The following is a 19,833-nucleotide window of genomic DNA, read 5'->3' as shown; positions in this document are numbered from 1 at the left end:
CTGTATTCCTTTTGCACGAATATTTCATCAATTTTTTAAATTAGGTCATTACCTGTTGCTACCTATCTGTGCAGTTTTGTTCAATCTTGTCAAAATAATTTTTTTGTCAAGATTTGACAGCCGTTGTTAATGGAACAAACTATAACATCTATAATATAAATCTTTATTTATTTATTTCTTTTCACATCTTTATAAACTAATTTGTAATTATAATAAATTTATTGTCTTTAAAAATGAATATTGAAAGTGCTGCAATAAATATAATTAAAAGAGGTGTGGAGTTAGACACGAAGAAACGTTACACTGAGGCTCTAGTTTGTTATCAAGAAGGTCTTCAAATACTGGTAGATAAAATAAAAAGTTTGTATTTTAACTAAGTGTCAAAAGAATGTATAAAAAATAATAGTAATAATTTATAAATGTCTGAATTAAACTGTGAATTCTTTATAGGTGAAAATGATGAATCTGTTAGGAGTTATCTGAGAAAGAAAGTAGAGGAATATATGAACAGAGCAGAAGCAATAAAGAAACTCATATTACAGCAGAAGGAAGCGGGCCAGTTTCATGAACAAGTGCATATAGAGAATAATTCAACTGGTCACAGTTATAAGACACTGTTTGGTAGGTTCCTTGATGACGAGGTTCATTATGTTGTTGTGGAGGACCCTTATATTAGGAGTTTCCATCAGGTCTGTATTTTGTGTCAACTGTTATAGATGACAATTTCAAGTTATCTCTATTACTATTGTGGTTCCTAACAATTTTTTATTTCACAAACCTGGCAAACACACATATATAGGCTGTGCACATTAGCTGGGAGTTTATTCCATAACTTTCAACATTCTTTTAAAATTTCACTATATACAATTATTTAAATTGTGTGATGTGAGATTCTGAGGTGAAGTTAGTTAAATTTATCACTCGTATCTCTCTAAAATAATATAGTGCTCTGAGGGATTAAGTATGTCATTTTATATATTATTATAGTTCATTTATCTAGAGTAAAGTTTAATAGCATTGCATGTTGTGTAACAGATGCATGCAGAATCTTTACATACTAATACAGTTTCAGTTGTCAGGTTATTTGAAACTAGTGACTAGGCCTCGCTGTTGAGTTTTCTCAGAGAAACAATTGAGTTTTCTATAGGTAAAAGATTTTTTAAAAATCAGTTAAGTAGTTTTGAATTTATCCATTAAAAACAAACAAATCTTTCTTCTTTATAATATTATTATACATAATCAAAATCAGATTATTATCTGTTATAATGTTAATATATAATTTAACAATTTTGTTTCTAGTGTCAAAATTTCCTTCGTTTATGTGAGTTGTTGGTGAGATCATGCTCAAATTTGAGGCATATAGAATTATTGACATCCAAGGATAGCAAATCTGAGACTGATCAAAGGCAGTGGTTCAGTAATTTAGCTAATGACCTTTTAAGGTATAGAGTTAAGCTTATTGTCAAATACTCTGAAACTCTTCATGATAGACAAATCACGTAAGTATTAGGGTATTACTTTTTGGAGATATCCATTAATTACTTAAGAGGGGGGATTTTTTTAATTTAATTCTAACTTGACCTCTCTCTTTAAAAGTTATTGTGCGATTTTTAAAGGCTGAAAACTTTCTCTTTTATTTCTACTAATTTTTGTACAATAGACATTGTCTACTTTCTTAACTATGTTATATATTTTTTTACACTAATTTGATATATCTTGTTAAAATTTTGGATATTTTTGGACTCATGGTTTTTTATTTCTATTGTTAATGATTTCTTGATCATCCATGTAGTGCTTATTTATTATTTACAGTCTAAGTTCTGGTTGGATAATAAAAATAGGAAGAGGTTTAGATTTCTTTAAAGCGCCTGAGAACAAATTTTGCCTTGGTATGTATGATATGGATTTAAGACAGTGCCACGAAACTACTGTTGATATTGTGCATTCTAAAAATGTTAAGCAATCATATGGATGAAATGACATATAGCAGTTTTGTTTAGTTTGTAAGACAAGCAGGTATATACCAAAATTGTATTGTAAAAAATTTTTGTATCCTGTGACTAAATATACTTTAACGAATTTAACCACACTGTTTTACTGTTACTAGTTTGGAAAAGAGATAATGGTATAGTAGAAAAAAATCATAGTTGATTTTTTATATGTATATTATTAAAAGCATTTGTTTTGCTTTACTGAAACGGAAGTGCCTTCATATTATGATGTCTTCGTGAAGTGTTTTAATTTTAATTGGGAATTTTACTACTCAACTTTAATTATAATAAACATGTAAAATAGCTTAGGCTTTGTTCATACAACACTTTGTCTTAAAGCTTCCTCAAAAAATGATCTAAATTTATGTAGCAACAGTGATTATACTTAGATTGTTACATGATTACACTACGCCATTTGCCATCACTCAGGATCTTCACTTATCATTAATACATCATTTAAGTTGTTAAGTATTCATTTTCAATAATTGGATTCATTCATTCAACTGAATGAATTTATGAAATTATTAGTTCAGTCACATGATAAAAAAATTTAAAATTGCACATTTTCCTTTAAGTGTTCATAATATATCAAATATGTTAATTAAGAGGAAGATAGCTTTAAAATCAAACAAATATTTTGTAATGTTGAATATATACTTTATTTTATAAACAGATAACAATATGAGGACTGCTCGCCTATATCATAATTTCTTTACAGTGTTTGTGTAAAGTATACAAGGTATATAACTAAAGTATACAAAGTGGTTAAAACTAAACATGGTGGTATCGATAATATACCCTTAAATAAGTATTAAGTAGATGAGTATATATTTGACAGATAAATGATATATATAAAAGAAATAATAAATGTATTAAAAGAGAAATACATAATTATAGTATGGTTTAAAAATATCGATTGTAGTAGATATTACATGGATAATGAGAGTTGGATATATATATATAAATAAATATCTATCTCCGTTTAATGATTCTACTCTATTTATATACAACAACTTCATTTTTCTTGAAAAAATCAGAGTATACTTTTCAGCAGTCATTTTAATACAGAGATAAATGAAATAATTTAAATAATATACGAGTTTACAATGATTTAAGTCAGTACTGCAAGAGCGTTTACGTCGACAATTTGTATTGAATAATTTAATGGCGCCTCTAACGGATTTATCAGTGTACTCGCAATTGTTCTACAATTCACATTAGAGACTTAAGAACACAATATTTATTTATAATACATGTGTTATGGTGATCTTCTTGAATATTTTTATTTATAACAGCTAAATATGGGATATAATTCTGTTCTAAACTAATAGGTGTCCTAGAAAGTATTTACAACGATCACTTAAATAGCACAGTGATTTTATATCTAATCAAAAATAGACGTCGCCTACAGCAAAGTAATTTGAAGACTAGTCAACAAGTATGGCCTCTGAAGTGTAGAGCTAATTCTAGAACTCTCGTTAATTTAACATAAAATAAATTATGTACCAGTGGGGTCGATTCTGTGGTGCCATTTCTCTGAACCTATTTGTAAATATAAAATTTCAATTTAATATTACAGTGACATCTTTAACAACCAGTATAAACTAATTTTTTAATTGATTAAGGTCAAAATTATTATAATATTAGTTTACGGTGGTTCAAAAAACAATAATTTCGTGAAATTATAAATTAAAATGTAACGTTCAGAAATAGGTTAAAGAAATGTGCCTCAGAGTCGGCCCCAGTGTCAACATTACCTGAGTTGTAAAGCGTATTTACATAGCAAATAGTTTAGCTGTAATAATTTTATACAATTTTATTAGTACTACATAATTTAAAAAAGGATTTTATGGCAATCAGATTATGGTAAATAATATTACCCAAGAATTAGTAATGAAAGCATCTATTGTTACATAGATAATTGGCAAAAAACAAAAAAAAAAAATACAATTACAGTTTGATTTTAAAAAATGTTTGTATCCAAAAGTAATTTAAATCATGACAATTTAGTCTACGTCAATTTTTAGAGATTATGTACAAGTAAATTCGCCATCTGTCCAGTCTTTTTTATAATACTTTCCAATTATATATCTAAGAATTATTCAAGAGCAATTTTATTACACTTTTTTGCATACGAGTATATCTATGCAAGATAAAGGTCAAGAGGTTATATAAGTAGTTACATTATATTTAAACTTTTTGGTATTTCTCAAATTTAGAAATAATTGTAATGATTTAAACGTAACTTTCTTGCTTAGCAGAGAAGAGCATGAGGGATTCCATGAGATGTGGTCGGATCATTTCGTCTACGTCTTTTTGATATCCTTCAAAGGCCTCAGGGTAGTATTTGTGGATAGTCCTCAGTGCCTTGAGGCAATGTATCAGGATCTGATCCGGGTTGACATCCAGGTGACCAGGGCGTGTTCGCTGCATTCTAACCAGCCGGGTAAGATGCGGAACGCCCTCTAGCTGGACTATTTGTTGGGCCACTTCTGGGACCACTGATAGCCTGCAATAAAATAAAATTGTTAATACTTTTGTAATTTTTATTAGTATAATATAGAAATAGAATGATAAACTAAAGGTCCATTTGAGGCAAAGTGGTAACTATCCCCCCTATAGATATGAACTACAGATTACACTATGACTATCACACACAATTCTTGATAACCAATGTAAAATTTCAAATGTCCAACAGAAATAAGGCCATGTTGATTGGTTTGTAGCAGATTTTAATTGTGGTTATATAGGCTTTTTAATAATATCATAGCATAGATCCTACACAGCAAGTATATACTTTAGAAATATAATATATTTAAAATGATAAATTGGAGATAGAAAAGTAGGTAAGATGATAGCGTCATTTATGTGCTAGGGCCACACCTATACCGATAGCGCAGGTTAGGTTACTATTATCATTTTAAAAAAACCTACCTAGACATGGCCTCGGCGGCATGGCAGTGCAGCCGCGCCTGCGCACGCAGCTCTGCGTCACGTGGCGCGTGCGCGGGCGCAGGCGGGCAACGCGCGAACCGTACCAGCGCCGCCGCCGCCAGCTGTGATAGCGACAGCATGCACCGCGGGATGCGAGACAGTGACGCCAGGAAGGACGCTGTTTGCTCCTGTACAATGAGTATGAAATTGTAGAATAATTTACATAAATACTACTGTTCATTGTAGGTATTAATTTTTACTTATTAGACACTGCCTTATGATTACTACAATTTTGTATAATTTTAGATTATGTTAAAAAAAAAGCCGACGACATAGTAAAAAAAACTAGTTTGTTTTATTTTTAAATTAAAATTTTTGTGGAACTAATCTAAAAGCACATTCTTTTAGAAAAAAAAGTATTATCTAAATCGGTTTATAAATGACGGAGTTATGAGGTATGAAACAAAAAAATACAACCGCTACCTCACATGACTTTCTTTTATTTCTCTATATAATAATATAAAACTCCTGTTGTCTTGAATATTGCTTGCCTTGTGTGTTTGTTGTTCAAATAACGCGTAACGTTGAGCAAGGATTTGCAATATGTTGAGCAAATTATAGCACGCTGGCAACATTACGCGCTGTTTTGCAACATGTCGTGCCATGCAATTTATTTATTTACTTATTTTATTTAATAAGGCACACATAACAAATTACAACAATTGGCCTATATATACTGTATTTCAGTTTTCTTTAATATTTTTTGTTTGCCTATTTTATTGTAATTCATATTTGAATTGTACACAATATTTTTTACCTGTAAAAATACAGAGATGTTCGGTCCTCGTCGCTTCACAGCGTCCAATACTCGCTCCACAGTACGGTGCTTTGTTAATACTTCCACTATATCGGATTTGTCGGTGTCGTCATCTTCTTTCTTCTCTAGTTCCAATTCTCGAACTAGGTTGACGAGGCACGCCGTGCAGAGTAGCAGTAACTGACAGCATTCGGTACGGGTCAGAATACCTAAAAATACAATAATTATTAATTATTATACATAAAATTATCTGTCCGATTCTAAAATAAGGGCATACGGATATACGACCCGGCCCCCCGAGCCACTGCAATGTGCCCCCTTTCCTTTTCCACATAAGTTCCTTATTCCTCTCATTTACTAATTTCCTTTACGTATTTCCAATGTTCCCTTCCTTTTTTTTTTTAATCCTTTCCTTCAAGTCGTTGGTGGCGGAATCCACCAATAAATACATTCCCAAAGAGGGTTGACGTCAGGCAGGCGACCGGTCGTAAAACTATAAGCCAAATCCTTTTGTAATATGAATAAAACCATTTTACACCAACCCCAAATAATAAATTGAGATAAGGGTAGGAAGATGATGATTATACATAAATAAAAGTTACTAATTTAGAAATTTCGAGTTATTATTTAATATTCAAACCTTGATACCGATCCTTAAATTATATTTAATAATTGTGCAATAATTTTTAAGGTATATGATTAAACTATGTGGTGCCCCGTAGAAAACAATATTTTTTTCTTAATAATTAGGAACATATTTTTTTAATATTATAATTATTCATAATAATTCAACATGTCCAGTATTGAATCCTGGGATTGAAGTTACTATATAAATTTACAAATAAACTTTGCTCCAGAATGTATAAGAAACATATAAATTAAATCCGTTATTATTATGCCGCAGTACAGACTTAATTATTCATAAAAAAATGCTAACTCAATTGTTTCAGTTAATAAATGAAAATTCTAGTCAAGATTATTCGAATAATACGCGGGTCTTCTTATATATCAATATGGCTCAATTCATTTTAACATTATGGCTCAATGGTGCTGCACTAACAACTCATTGACATTATGAATACCATAAGTAGTATACAATTATATTCCTGTAAAATACTTTTCGTATTTAGAATCGATTGACAATAGAATTTTTATTGAATTAATTTGATATAGGAAATATTAATTTTAGTAGTGAAAATAAAATAATAGTTAAACTATCTACCGATAGATGGCAACAAAACTATTAAACACAAAGTTAAAAATAGCTGTTTAATCTTAAATTTTATTGTGTAATTTTTTACTTAAAGTTATCTACGATTTATATAAAAGTTATATCATTTCTAATCTAGAAGATATAAAGTTTTTACTAACAAAAATAATTTTATTGTTAAACAGTTTATAGTGTTCGTAATATAGAAGCTGCATTTCTAATTGTAATTTAACTATTCTCCTATAGATGGCACTAGAGGTATAAACGATCTTAAGGTTATTTTTTTAATTTTTTTTTTATTAAATCGTTCATAAATTTTACAATGTCATACAACTAACTCACCAGTAATATTGTTGACTATGGTGTCTAAATACACGTGGAGCTGCGTGAGATCGTAATGGCCCCTGAGCCATGGCGCCGTGATCTGTGTGAGCACTGTAATCGCCTCGCGCATCTGAGGCTCCGGGTTTGATCTATCAGAAAGGATATCTGATAGAATTTCTATACCACCGCCCTGAAATAAGTATTTAATTAAAACTTACACTAAGTACAAAAATATGTAACCTATTTTCTATAAACTATTTTAATACTATACCTATAAAAGATTTTTTTTAAATTGTTTAAAATAATTATCATTAAAAAAAAAAGTTGAAAACTCAAACTTATCAACTTGAATTAACTCTACAGTTATTTGTTTTTGTTTAAGAAATCTACTTATCTATTCAGTTGTTATGTGACTTTATGTCACACACTGAATAAATTTAATATTTATTATTCTTTTTGACGACATCGGAATAAAAATATATAATTGTCACCATTTCTTTTCTTCCTCAGGACATTTTTAGAGGTGACTAGAATAAAGCAATAGGTTCAGAAAAAAAGCCAAATTAAAAATCAATATGTTATACCCTGAGACTAGGGAACAAAGGGATATTGTAATGGGGTATTTTTTGAACCCCTAGCAATGCTTGCTAGCAATAAAATTTTTAAATCAGGTCAAGATCCACGCGGCACCCCCAGGAAATCATTGTTCTTAGTCCTGAAATTCGTCATAATGGGATTGACCTGTTTTCATCCTCACCTATCATGTATCACTGATGCCCCGCCAAAGTATACTCACATTGTAGGCGAGGTTGCCGTACCCATTAAAAATACCCTGACACTGACATGGTAATAGTAGACCTTTCTTTCTTAAATAAGGAGTCCACCTGTGTCCAGCAGTGGGGCATTAATAGAATGTAACGTATACATATCACATATTGGTAGAAGGTCATACAAAATCTAATACGCCTTTAGACACAGTTTTATAAAATTGTTCCTTTTAATATTTAAACTGCAGCCTACATTAACTTACCTCTTCAAATTGCTTGACAGCATCGGCTGTAACACATACAGTAGCCAGTGCCCTCAAGGATAACGCTTTAATGGAACTCTTGTTGCTCTCAATAATAGCAGTGAGTAAGGCCCTGGGCACCCCGCAGTCAACAAATGGCAGGTCCGTTATATTCTTGATTATTTTAGCACACCTCTCGTGGAGTGAACTCTCTGTGCTGTCGCTTAGCATCGCCAAGTGTCCTATAGAGGTCAGTGTGCTCTTAAGGATCATGTCAGACGGTGGCTCTTCGATTATCGACACTAAAGTCTGTGGAAAAATGCATTTGTTTATTAATGATTTTAGTTTTTGTTGTCAACTCAATCCGTTATTGTGTTAATGTGACCGGGATATGTTCTCTGATTGAGATAAAAAATAGCCTTTTAAAAATATCCTTTTCCGCCCATAATAGTATATGTAATACCAAATTACATAACGATTCATTAAACCAAACAAACAAACACACTTTCACATTTATAACGTCAGTAAGTAGTAAGGATAATACAATTTCATTATTCTTTTTTTTCTCTATACTACTATGGTGGCAAACAAGCATACGGCTCGTCTGATGGTAAACGGGGTTACCGTGTAGTCTATGAATGCCTGTAACACCAGAGATGTCACGCGCGCGTTGCCGACCTTTGAGATACCTTAATACGCTCTCTTCGAAGAAGCCCATGCTGTAGTCTCTAGGGCAAGCCTTTACAGAAAGATCATTCTACAACCTAAGCGTTGAAGAAAGCTGCTCTGAAATTCACGCAACCACCCTTCTTTTCTAAAGTGTGAGGATAGATTCTCAGCCGATGATGAGCATTGCGATGGTGAAAGGTGTGAGTTGAAAGTTCTTCAGAATAAAACAATCCGTTATACAGGCGGTTTGCAATTAGGTTCTTGATTATTTTATACTATATATAATCCATAGTACATATTTTATGTTTGTTCATACTTGCTCCATGATTTGAATCTGACGAGCTTATGTATAGCTCATATAAAATAAATGAGTGTAGGTGGACATGTGTTTGTGGGCGGAGAAGTTACAAAAAAATTGAAAATATGATGAATGTTTGCAATCATTTTCACAATACTATATCTATTACATTTATTGTTACAGTGAATATGATATTTGAGATAGATTACAGAAGATAAAAATACTAACAGCGATATATATTATTAAAAAAGATTCCGTGACCAACTACATATTTTGACTAACATAAAAACTTGAGTAGATTTAAATTTATGATAAAATTCGTTAACAGTGTATGCTTACTGACTGTTACGCAGAATGCAATCTACGTTTAAAGTAAGTAGTTAACATATTTGTTTAAGTACATTATAATTTTTATGCCAACATTTACCTTCATCTGTTGAACCAAAACAGCTTTGGCCGTCTCCATAAAGATCCCAATCAAAGTATCCAAATGTCTCTGAACCAAATTCCACTCAGGATGACTCTCATTCAGTTCTATCTTAACGTCTTCGCCTATGTCAATTAACTTCCTGAGATAAAGTTCTAGAGACTTCTTAATTTTGTCCCATCGCTCTGGCGTCTCCCCTGGAGGCTTAGTATTTAATGTGATGCTGTGTGCTAATACAAACTCGTTGATATTAGCCACAAGTAAACAGATTTGCTCTTCGCTCGGCTTGTCCGATTCTATTTGCCTGCAATTATGAAATGCATTAATTTATTAGCAGAGATCGCTGAATGCTTTTATCTAATTTACATAAACCCGTCACGTTTATTAAGGTTGTGCAACGTTTCAAAATATTCGTATGGAAGTATGTAATCCAGCAAAGGTTATTGGGATTGACTGCTATTCATTAAAAATATTATGCACAAAAATTGAAATTTAATATCTATCATTGAACTTAAATTTGAAAGTACTCGTTAATTTCTAAACATAAATAATGTAAGTGTTGAAATCATTAATTATAATTATTTCTTATAATAAATTTACTATAATTAATAATTATTAAAAATTGTGTTTTTTTACATTGAGATTAAAAGAAACCACAGGATGTTATGTATTCCTTCCTGTCATATATCTATCATTATATCTCATATTTCTTGTATGAGAAAACTATAAGTTGCTCAGTGGACTTTAGAGAGCTAGAGTTCAGTTTTTCTTAATGCTCGGAGTTGAAGCATTAAGTATTCGAAATGAGAATGTTTCGTATCCATAATGTATCAAGAAGAAAGGATTCGTTTAGGAAAATGAAACGGCATTCTTAGCTTGAACGAATAATCGTGATCAGCAGGAAATGTTCTTTAGTGTTGCCACTCGAGAACATTTTTTGCTTGTCTTACCTTCAAAAACTAATGGTGATCTCAAAAGTGTCCGAATTTAGTAAACGATTTGCATAGGGAGATTTAGGAACACTATTTTTATGAGGGAAACTGTTCAAGATTTCAGTATTCATTACACTAATATGCTAAAGAGATATTATGTATTATATTATTATAATTCTTTGATAACTATCTATTGGAAATCTATATGAGTTTTACCTGATGACGTCACTGTACTGATGAACAATTATTTGTCCATGTGTTTGCACTTTCTTGATGTTGCCAGTGATGGTAGCTGAGCTGGCAGATACCATAGCCTTCATTTCGGCGCCTAAAGGTTTACTTTGAAGTGTTGTCATGCATTCGTTTTCACTCGATCCCACCAGATCACAAAGCCAATATTGGACTGGTTCAGGCTTTCTATCGCAGAGTCTCTCCAGTGTAGTTTGGTCTATACTCCTTTCTCTGTACAGTATCTCATTCTGATTATTTAATACCAACCTGCAAAAAATAACATACTACTAATTATCAGTTACGAAAAAATTTTCAGAATTCAAACATGATTGTATTATATAAAATCAACTAGTGCAGCAATTTTATTTATTACACTCACCCGCTCTTTTCATCAGCAAATAAATTTACCCTAGGAGCATTTTTCTTAATGCTCTTTGGAATCTGGCTATTCATAAACTCATGAGGTGCTAACATTTTTGGTGTTGACGTACATGCTAAATTTAATTGGACATCGTCAAAATTTAGATCATCTTTTAACTTTTCTCTTTTAGAATCATGCGTTAAATCTTTATCGTTTTTAGAGTCGGTCTCATATGGGGTCTTCTGTTTATCCTGAAATTGTGGTGGTGGTGTAACTCTTCTATTTTTAAATCCGTTTACGTCATCTTGACAACCATCTTTAGCTCTTAACTCATTATCGCTTTCTATACCCACAAATCTTTCATTATAATGAGGTATTAACATTTCCTTTTCAGGGTATCCAACTACAACCCAAGAGTTTTGCTCATAAGATCGTGGAAGTCCCAGGGAAGGTACTCGACTTCCATCTAAAATGCCACCCGCATTTTCCTCAACAACACTTGGTTTCTCTTTCTTTCCTAAAAGTCTAAACAGATCTTTAGCTTTATCTGCCTTCGTTCCCATGCGCTGTTTTGCTTTTGGACCCGCTTTCTTAGTAGGTTTTAAATTAAGACTATCCATAATATTTTTACCGAGTATAGCTTTACTGGGTTTATGTATTTCACTGTGACTATATTGACTTTCCTCTGTACATAGTTCATCTTCATCGATGTATCCCAGTGAATGGTAACCATCTTGTATGTCCAGTATTTGTTGATCAAGCCGCTGTGCTTCAAAGTTCAATGATTTATTCAAACGATTTCTTTGAAATTTCGGTGTAGTTGTAATTGAAACATTATATTCATTTGATATGCTTCTATTATAATCGGATCTAGTGTTAGATATTCTTTCAGTTGGAATGTATGAAACATTAGATATAGGTGTTCGTACTCGTGGTTGGTTATTAACAGCTATTTCATTATTATCTGACAATTTGATGTATTCTAGACTTTCGTCTAACTTATTCTTACCAGTTTCTAAATCTTTAACTTTTGCTACTTTACTTAATTTGGTACTGTCGCTTTGTGTGCTCGATATAAATGATTTAACTGGATATTTTTTGGATGGACTTATGACGCTTATATTTTTAACAGGAACATCTTTGGTATCATTATGTATTGCACTTTTGTTGGGCGTATTTTCTTTATTACTTTTATTGTTAGGTGATGTGACTTTTTTCTCTATATTATTTTCTGTTTTGACATTACATTTAGCATTATCAATTTTAGGTAAAATGGGTTTTAAATTTTTATCCACATTAGACTTTTCATTATTTATTTTATTTATTGTGGAATGTTTTTGTGATGTATTCAAATTATCAGTATCTTTATCTTTTAACAATTCCATATGTTCCTCATCTCGATGAATCTCATAATATTTCTGTAAATCGTACGGAGTTTGTATGACACTACTACTTCTGTTACGAGGCATTGGCGTAGGAGTGACAGTCTTGCTAGGCATTTTAACATTATCAACTACATCCTTTCCTTGCGGTGTATTTGGAATGACTTGTTTTACTGTTATATTTTGATTATTATTTGAGTCAGCGCTACTTGATGATTTGTTTTTGGAATCATTGTTATCAGGAGATTGATAATACTGTGAAGGTGGTGGAGAGCTATCTGAATCTGAGAAACCGGAGTCTTGACTTTTATGACTTCCGGGGCTTCCGTGACGCAGTGGCCATTGGTTTATCTGTGCATTGTTCGGCTGCGCAATGTTATCTGCACTATTGTTCCTTTGTTGTTCGGGCTGATTGGCTATCCAGTGAGGTAGCTGCGGTTCCCACTCCTGTTCTTCTAATCTATTGTTTTGTTTCCAAGCAGGTTGTGCAACTGGACTGCCAATATTTCCGATGTTAGGTTGCGAGTCTTCCCACCAAACTTTGCTGCGCGTTCGTTGGAAGTTCGACATCCTGCAAAAGAACAATGAATTGATAGGTAAATGACTCGTGGGAACAAAAACGTACTTAACACTATAAGTTTAATGATCACTAGACAAATGACGTAATTTCTTGGTACATTATAAAGACTATAGTTTGGGAGGTGACGATGCGTGACCACCACGGCTTCTAAGGTCATTATTTGTACCTACGTTTATTTTTTGTTTATCGTCATGGGAGTTTGATACAATGATTTATGATAATTTAAAATTCAGTAGCGTAAAAGGATAAAAATAAAGGATCTACAATAAAATTATCAGTTCTTAATGATACACTACGTCTGTAGCAAATAATATATAATAATTGTATGACTCCATCAATCTAGCATTCACGGGCAGATGTTAAAAACCGTTGCAGAACCATTGTGCATAGTCGAGTGCAAGGGTATTCATTCATCGACTGTGATTTTGTTTGTCTCCCCTCGTTTTATATACCATAAAAAATAACTTAAAACGTCTATAAGTCAACTCAACTCTTCTAAATTTATCGAAACCATACAAGTAATTAAGGATGTAGTTAATAAAGTGTTTAACAATCTTGACCTAGATAATAGTTTTATTGAACACTAGTTAAGAAAACTGGATCGTTTCGTATGATTTACAGTGTGGTGACTAAGTAATCGTAGATAATGCACGAAGTGGATATAAAAAAAATTATAAGTAAGTAGTCCAAGTTTTAATTTTTAAAAATATCTACGTTTATTTCGAATATCACATGTCACGTCGTGTATATTTTGTATATAATTACGTCAGTTTAGAATTTAAAATTTAGACTCTTGGTCAAAGCAAAAAATAATATATTTATTGACTTTTGAAAAAAATATCCTTAAAGGGGTGAAACAGGAGATGAAAGTCCGTATGGGAGCAAGTGAAACTGCGGGCAAAAGCTATAAGTATATAAAAATTTAAAGACATACAATCTCAGTCGCTTTACTATATTGATATTATACATAGATATTATAAATAAACATTTTCATTGTGTTAAATCAAATTTTAGTAAACAGATAAACCCTTATCTTGTACATAAGTATTTCGATTTTCTTGTCTGCCCCATACTATAGGCAAAGGAATTGTTTTGTACGTGTCTATATGAGTCAATGCATAATGATTCACTGGCAATATTATTAGTACAAATTATCAGCCACCGGTAACTGTTAGTCATTGTAAAGATAGTCCATAGTTATGGACAACTGTAGGTTTTCCATAAAGGAAGAATAAATGTATATCCTTGTATTAAATTAATTGTGTTGTTATTATTATTATTTCAGTCGTTAACTGTCCATTTCAGCTGTCTACAGTTCCATAAGGGGAGTTCTGCCAGCCGTTGCCACGCTTGGCAGGCGGGTTGGCAACCGCAATTAGGCTTTTAGAGATGTTTTAAGAGGGACGCTGCTGCCTATCCCTCTTACGATACCCACGGGAAAGGTCGGGCCAGCCCATTCTATGCCGGGGCACACATGGCGTATTATGTATTGTATTTTTTCTTTTCTGTATAACCAACTAACTTTTATCCACGACTTCGTCTGTGTGGCCAGGACATTTTCATTGACTGGGATCCCTTATATTACTTGGTTTGTTAAGCTGTTAAAGTGCTAAAAGGTAACAAACACATTTACTTTCATATGTTTAATATTAGTAAGGATTTTTTTGTTAAAGTTTGGTGGTTATTAGGTTACATTGAAAGAACATAAATATAATATAATAAAATATTCTCTAACATAAGACAAATCCAAAAAAAGTGCGTTGCATTTGGTTCCTTAAAGGACCTTTAGTTTTCTCTTATAATATCATGGGGATAAAATGGAGTAGTGAACAAAATATATTTTTAAACCGTCCACCACATAAATAGAATATAGGAAAAAACAAAAAACAGAATTTATTCATAGATTCATACATCATATACATCATATCATTGAAGGGCATTTATTCTATCTTCACACAAAGTCCTTTAAGGATCATATATGTGAAAAAAAAAATATTTCAATAGATAAATGGTATAAAAAAGATACTTATTTCGCTAATCATCTATTATAATTATATATGGATACTATATTTAATTAATATTATAAATGTACCTCTTTGTAGCTCTTTTACTCAATTATATTTCACCAACTGACTGGAGATCATATGCCAAGCTAATACATAAATCTTTATATATAACTTAATCACGGGGACAGCCACGGGAAACAACTAGTCATTAGTTTAAGCATTGTGCTAAACGTGAGACCATAGATAAAATAGAGCCTTCTTTTTTTTTATACAGCGAGACATATGTATTTCATTTAAAGAACTAATACAATATCTACTGATTCAACTGATGTTTTGCATTAAGCAATATCAATTTACTAATACCGCTCACCTAATGCTCACTAACTATTACTAATTACTAAAACGGTGTTACAATGTAGGTACGAATTATAATGACCGCTCTCTGACCGGTTCCGAAGACCCGAACGACCCCCGACCTTATGTTACAAGTTACGAAAATTCGATAAATACTGTTACTCGTATTCTCATTAAAATCAAGCGTCCACCGTTTTTTTTTAATGCATGATAATGCAATGTTAACCCCGTCTGCATATACTGGCGGGGCACTAGTGAGGGATGATAAGTGAGGATGTAAAGGCAGGTAAGTTATACTATCATGTTGAATACACTTGGAATTGGGGGGAAAGGGATTGCTAGCAATAGCCCTATCAGGTCGACCTCCACGTGGTTCCCCCTGGGAACCATCGTGAACAATTCTTGTTAAATTCGTCACGATGGGCTAACTGACCTGCTTTATCCTCATCTATCATCCTTCACTGGTGCCCTGCTGGTGTATACCGATAGCGCAGGTTATTCCATTATCACCCATTCAAAAAAATACACTTGGAATTGGGGTGAAAGGGATTGTTAGTAATGGAGACTGAGAATCCCATTGCTAGCAATATACCCAACCAGGTCGACTTCCTCGCGGTTTTGCCTGGAAATTATCATGGTTAATTTCTGATGAATTTATCATGATGGGCTAACTGGCCTGTTTTCATTCTCATCTATCACCCTTCACTGGTGCTGATGGGGGCTGGTGCGGGGTTACCATACCATTTTCACTCATCAAAAAAAATACACTTGGAATTTTGCAAGATGGTTTCCAGGGGGGACCACGGAGAGGTCGACCTAACAGGGTATATTGTATGGGATAATGCGACTGGTAGTTCATATTACTAACAATTCCTCCCCTTACCTCGGATCCACCATTGTGGGCACGATGGTCATGCCCACAACCCTAATAGATTTATGACGTCACACTTTCACAGTCTATTGAGGTCGATAGGCTGACGACATTATATTCAATGTCTTTTAATACTTTTGTAACTTTCATGACCGACAAACTAACATTTTGTAGGATTACTAATTTAATAGCGTTTGCCCCATGGTTTTGCTCACATGGAACCATACATTGCGTAAAAACAAAAAGATATTAGAATTAAAAAGTAAAGGTTTTTTTTTTGTTTCCAAAGCGGTATCTTCGTCAGTATTATCATTACTAATAGAATAACTAAATCCAAATATAAATGCCAAAATCTTATTATAATTAATGGAAATGCAATATACTTAAATAATGAAAAAAAAAATCATCTTTATTTCTAAGAAAATCCATTTAGGTGGTATCAATTTAAAGAGGAGACAGCCTTGTCTTCAGTGGGACATGGGTTCCAGATTATAATAAAAAACTAGATAGGTATAACCTATTACCTATCTATATTTTTCCGTCAATGTTAATTTTTACTAGCGGTAGCTCAGAGTAAAACAGAAAGAAATGTATCCGTAATAAAGATTCCTCTTTGTATCGATACACCACGTTGTATGATCGAAAACAGTATTTTAACGGTACGTTATAGAAGTTATAGGGGATGCGGGATAACGTTTATAAGCGACTTTGACAATAGAAACAGGTTCTTAATTCGTCTGAACTTTTGTTGTGACTACATCATGTGATTACGTCATTAGTTTTGAACTTTCATAATATTTTTGGCAAATAACCCGTATTAGTCTCTTATTTATTTTGCGACAATTGAAACTGCCGTTTTTTTACGGAACAAAAACTGCTTGTTGCGATGGATAATTACTTAAATACAGTAATTATATTATTCATAGCAAATTAAAATCTTTTCAATGTATGAATTGGGTTGATTCTGAAACACCATTTATTTAAACTTATCTGAAACATTTAACATTTCAATTTCATATCACAGCCAAATTTTTATTCTAAGCACGAATATAAACTATTTCTAATAAATTTAGGTCAAAATTATTGTACACAGTCTAGAATGATCCATAAAATAGTACTTTCCCGAAAATAGCATCTCAAAATCAATCCCAATGTGTCAAGAGATCAAAATTTTATATGCTTTCAGTTGTTCCAATAAAATACTAAATGATCGAACCTTGAAACTTATCTTTGCTACAGCTTAACCTTGGTGCGTTTGATAGACGGGCCCTTGTCGACTTCCTTCGTTTCCTATACCATCAAGTTCTTGGCTGTAGATTCTATTTTAACATTTTAATCCTTATTTATATACTATTAAGGTTTATAAAACGAAATTGAGTTTATTTCAGACATGCTTGAATAAGAACAATCGATGCTTACGATCACCTTTGTTGTTTGCCTTTGCAATTTCAAACTTTTAATGGACTTAATTCTTAAGATGAACATCTATGTACGACGATTTGCATTTCGGTTTAGTGCGTTTACTGCGATCGGCTCTGAGTGACTAAACTGTCATGGCCTTACTCTTTCTATCCTTGGGTATCAAGTCAAACGATCTTTCTAACAGTTCATGAGAAACAGATGCTTTAGTCTTTATTTTTTTGTACCATCTATTTAACATAAATTATTTTTGTCACTTAGTAGTTTTAGATACCCATAGGAGAACCAAAGTGACTGACATAGTCCAAAAGATAAATAAGCTGAAGTAGCTATAGACTGGTCATATAGCTCGAAGAAGCAACAATTGATGGAGCAGAAAGGTTCTTAAATGTCGACTTCGTACATGCAAACGCAGTGTAGGATTTTTTTTTTACAACCCAGGGGGCAAACGAGCATGCGGCTCACCTGATGGTAAGTGACTATCGCCGCCCATGATCACCCACAACACCAGCGGCATTGCAGGTGTGCTGCCGGCCTTTTAAAAAGGAATGTACTCTTTTCTTGAAGGATGACTAGATTAGACCCCCTCTCCTCCCACTAGAAGGAGCGACAACCTCAAATGCAGTGCAGGGAATCAGTGGATGCAGGTGACTCGAGACCGTTCTTTATAGCAGTCTTTGGGGGAGGTTTATATTCAGCAGTGGGCAGTTAGCGGCTGGTATGATGATAATAATGCTACACTAAATTTTATTCATTTAAATTTTCATTTTTTATTCTTGATTGTTTCTTATTTTATTTTAAGCGATTGATATAACGAGACTTGTTATATCAATGCTGCAATATTAGATGCGCTTTAGCGACAATGAATTCTCTAATTTGAAATAATCTTACTTGGCATTGAACTCAACATTATTTTTTTTCCATTTGGAAAAAAAAATTAAATTAAAGAAGTACCTACTTACATGAGATTTCAATACGACTACAGGTTGCTTCTTTACCTTAGGAGTGGTATAAAAAATGGACATAGATATCAAATTGTTTACTTATAGACACTACTATAATGGTGAAGTTGCGTTTACAAACAATTATCGTATATTTCACAAATAAAACGCATTTTGCGGTACACGCAACGCTATTATGTGCAAAGAAACAAATTGTGACCATTATGTTATTGAGATAAAAGACTAAAACTTCTTTGTTACTTTCCAATTCTATATTATGTAAGTAGGTACAATTTAGTTTTTTATTTTATAAGTGCACTTTATTAACCTAGATTTCTATTATCACTGAGCGACTCATGACTCAGTAGTGTAGGTAGTATCCTGGCTGCAAAAATAGTGCGTTCAAAAGCAACCGATACTAAAACTTCGTGTGTCAATTTAAATTTCGAACTTATTTTTCGGTCATGGAAAACATCAATAATAAACCAAATTTATACAAGTGACAATGGTAGGGTCACCTTCTTGTATATTAAATTGAATATGCTTGTTCGCCAAGCATATACACATGGCGAGAGTTGTGATCACCGCAATGGCAACAGTCGACAAATTTCCGTCTGCCCGAAGGCAATACGTAGGAGCAGTCGTGAGCATTTTTTTCCATTCCAGGGCAAACTATTCGTCTATTTGCACCCTTTCTGCCATAAAATAGGAAAGAACATACTTCGGTTAGAAATATATGCATATCAATTTTACCAATTGTGTATAGCATGATTGATATGAAATACATAACAACTTAGTTCTCAGGAGTAGCTTTTGAGAAAGAATGAATAATGCATTGGATGCCACAGTATAATTTGTGATGTTTATAGTGTATGTTTCTTGGCTATGGTTAACTTACCAGTATGTTGGCAATGAGCCAGTTCACCATTGGTATTAAATGGCATTACTAGGAAACAAAATAGTATTACTGGTATTTTATCTTTATAATATTTTAAATGCGTGAAAGTGAGTTTGTTTGTTCGTTATCTCTTTGCTATTTGATTATAGCTTTTTTATTTCTTTTTGTTTAATTCTTAC

At 32.7% G+C, this 19,833-nt stretch overlaps 2 protein-coding genes across 2 annotated transcripts in view; one reads left to right on the top strand and one right to left on the bottom strand.

Annotated features, from left to right (window-relative positions):
* The first annotated feature begins 99 nt into the window (after positions 1-99).
* On the top strand, positions 100-2,640 carry LOC113512146 (MIT domain-containing protein 1-like). The gene is made up of 4 exons (XM_026895951.3): positions 100-360; positions 451-689; positions 1,300-1,499; positions 1,813-2,640. Exons 1-4 carry the CDS (start codon positions 234-236, stop codon positions 1,973-1,975), a joined length of 729 nt encoding a protein of 242 aa, XP_026751752.1. The 5' UTR covers positions 100-233; the 3' UTR covers positions 1,976-2,640.
* The window catches only part of LOC113512145 (uncharacterized), a 51,841-nt gene continuing 34,634 nt past the window's right edge, over positions 2,627-19,833 (bottom strand). Inside the window, exons 3-10 of the mRNA XM_026895950.3 lie at positions 11,222-13,156; positions 10,828-11,109; positions 9,680-9,983; positions 8,307-8,594; positions 7,295-7,466; positions 5,743-5,951; positions 4,926-5,113; positions 2,627-4,500 (exon numbers count right to left, since the gene is read on the bottom strand). Coding sequence (XP_026751751.1) covers positions 4,227-4,500; positions 4,926-5,113; positions 5,743-5,951; positions 7,295-7,466; positions 8,307-8,594; positions 9,680-9,983; positions 10,828-11,109; positions 11,222-13,155 — 3,651 coding nt within the window. The 5' untranslated portion in view covers position 13,156 and the 3' untranslated portion in view covers positions 2,627-4,226. The remainder of the gene's footprint in view (positions 4,501-4,925; positions 5,114-5,742; positions 5,952-7,294; positions 7,467-8,306; positions 8,595-9,679; positions 9,984-10,827; positions 11,110-11,221; positions 13,157-19,833) is intronic.

This window comes from Galleria mellonella, unplaced genomic scaffold, assembly GCF_026898425.1.
Source record: "Galleria mellonella isolate WM207_F2 unplaced genomic scaffold, CSIRO_AGI_GalMel_v1 utg184, whole genome shotgun sequence".
Classification (NCBI taxonomy): Eukaryota; Metazoa; Arthropoda; class Insecta; order Lepidoptera; family Pyralidae; genus Galleria; species Galleria mellonella.
The sequence above is the reverse complement of the archived record's forward strand: the minus strand, read 5'-3'. Positions and strand labels throughout refer to the sequence as shown.

Bases quoted from the DNA above. Each gene is read 5' to 3' on its own strand.
- LOC113512146 (XM_026895951.3), top strand. From the start codon at position 234: ATGAATATTGAAAGTGCTGCAATAAATATAATTAAAAGAGGTGTGGAG. The intron at 690-1,299 runs GTCTGTATTTTG...TTTTGTTTCTAG, and splicing joins ATATTAGGAGTTTCCATCAG to TGTCAAAATTTCCTTCGTTT. The intron at 1,500-1,812 runs GTAAGTATTAGG...TATTATTTACAG, and splicing joins CTTCATGATAGACAAATCAC to TCTAAGTTCTGGTTGGATAA.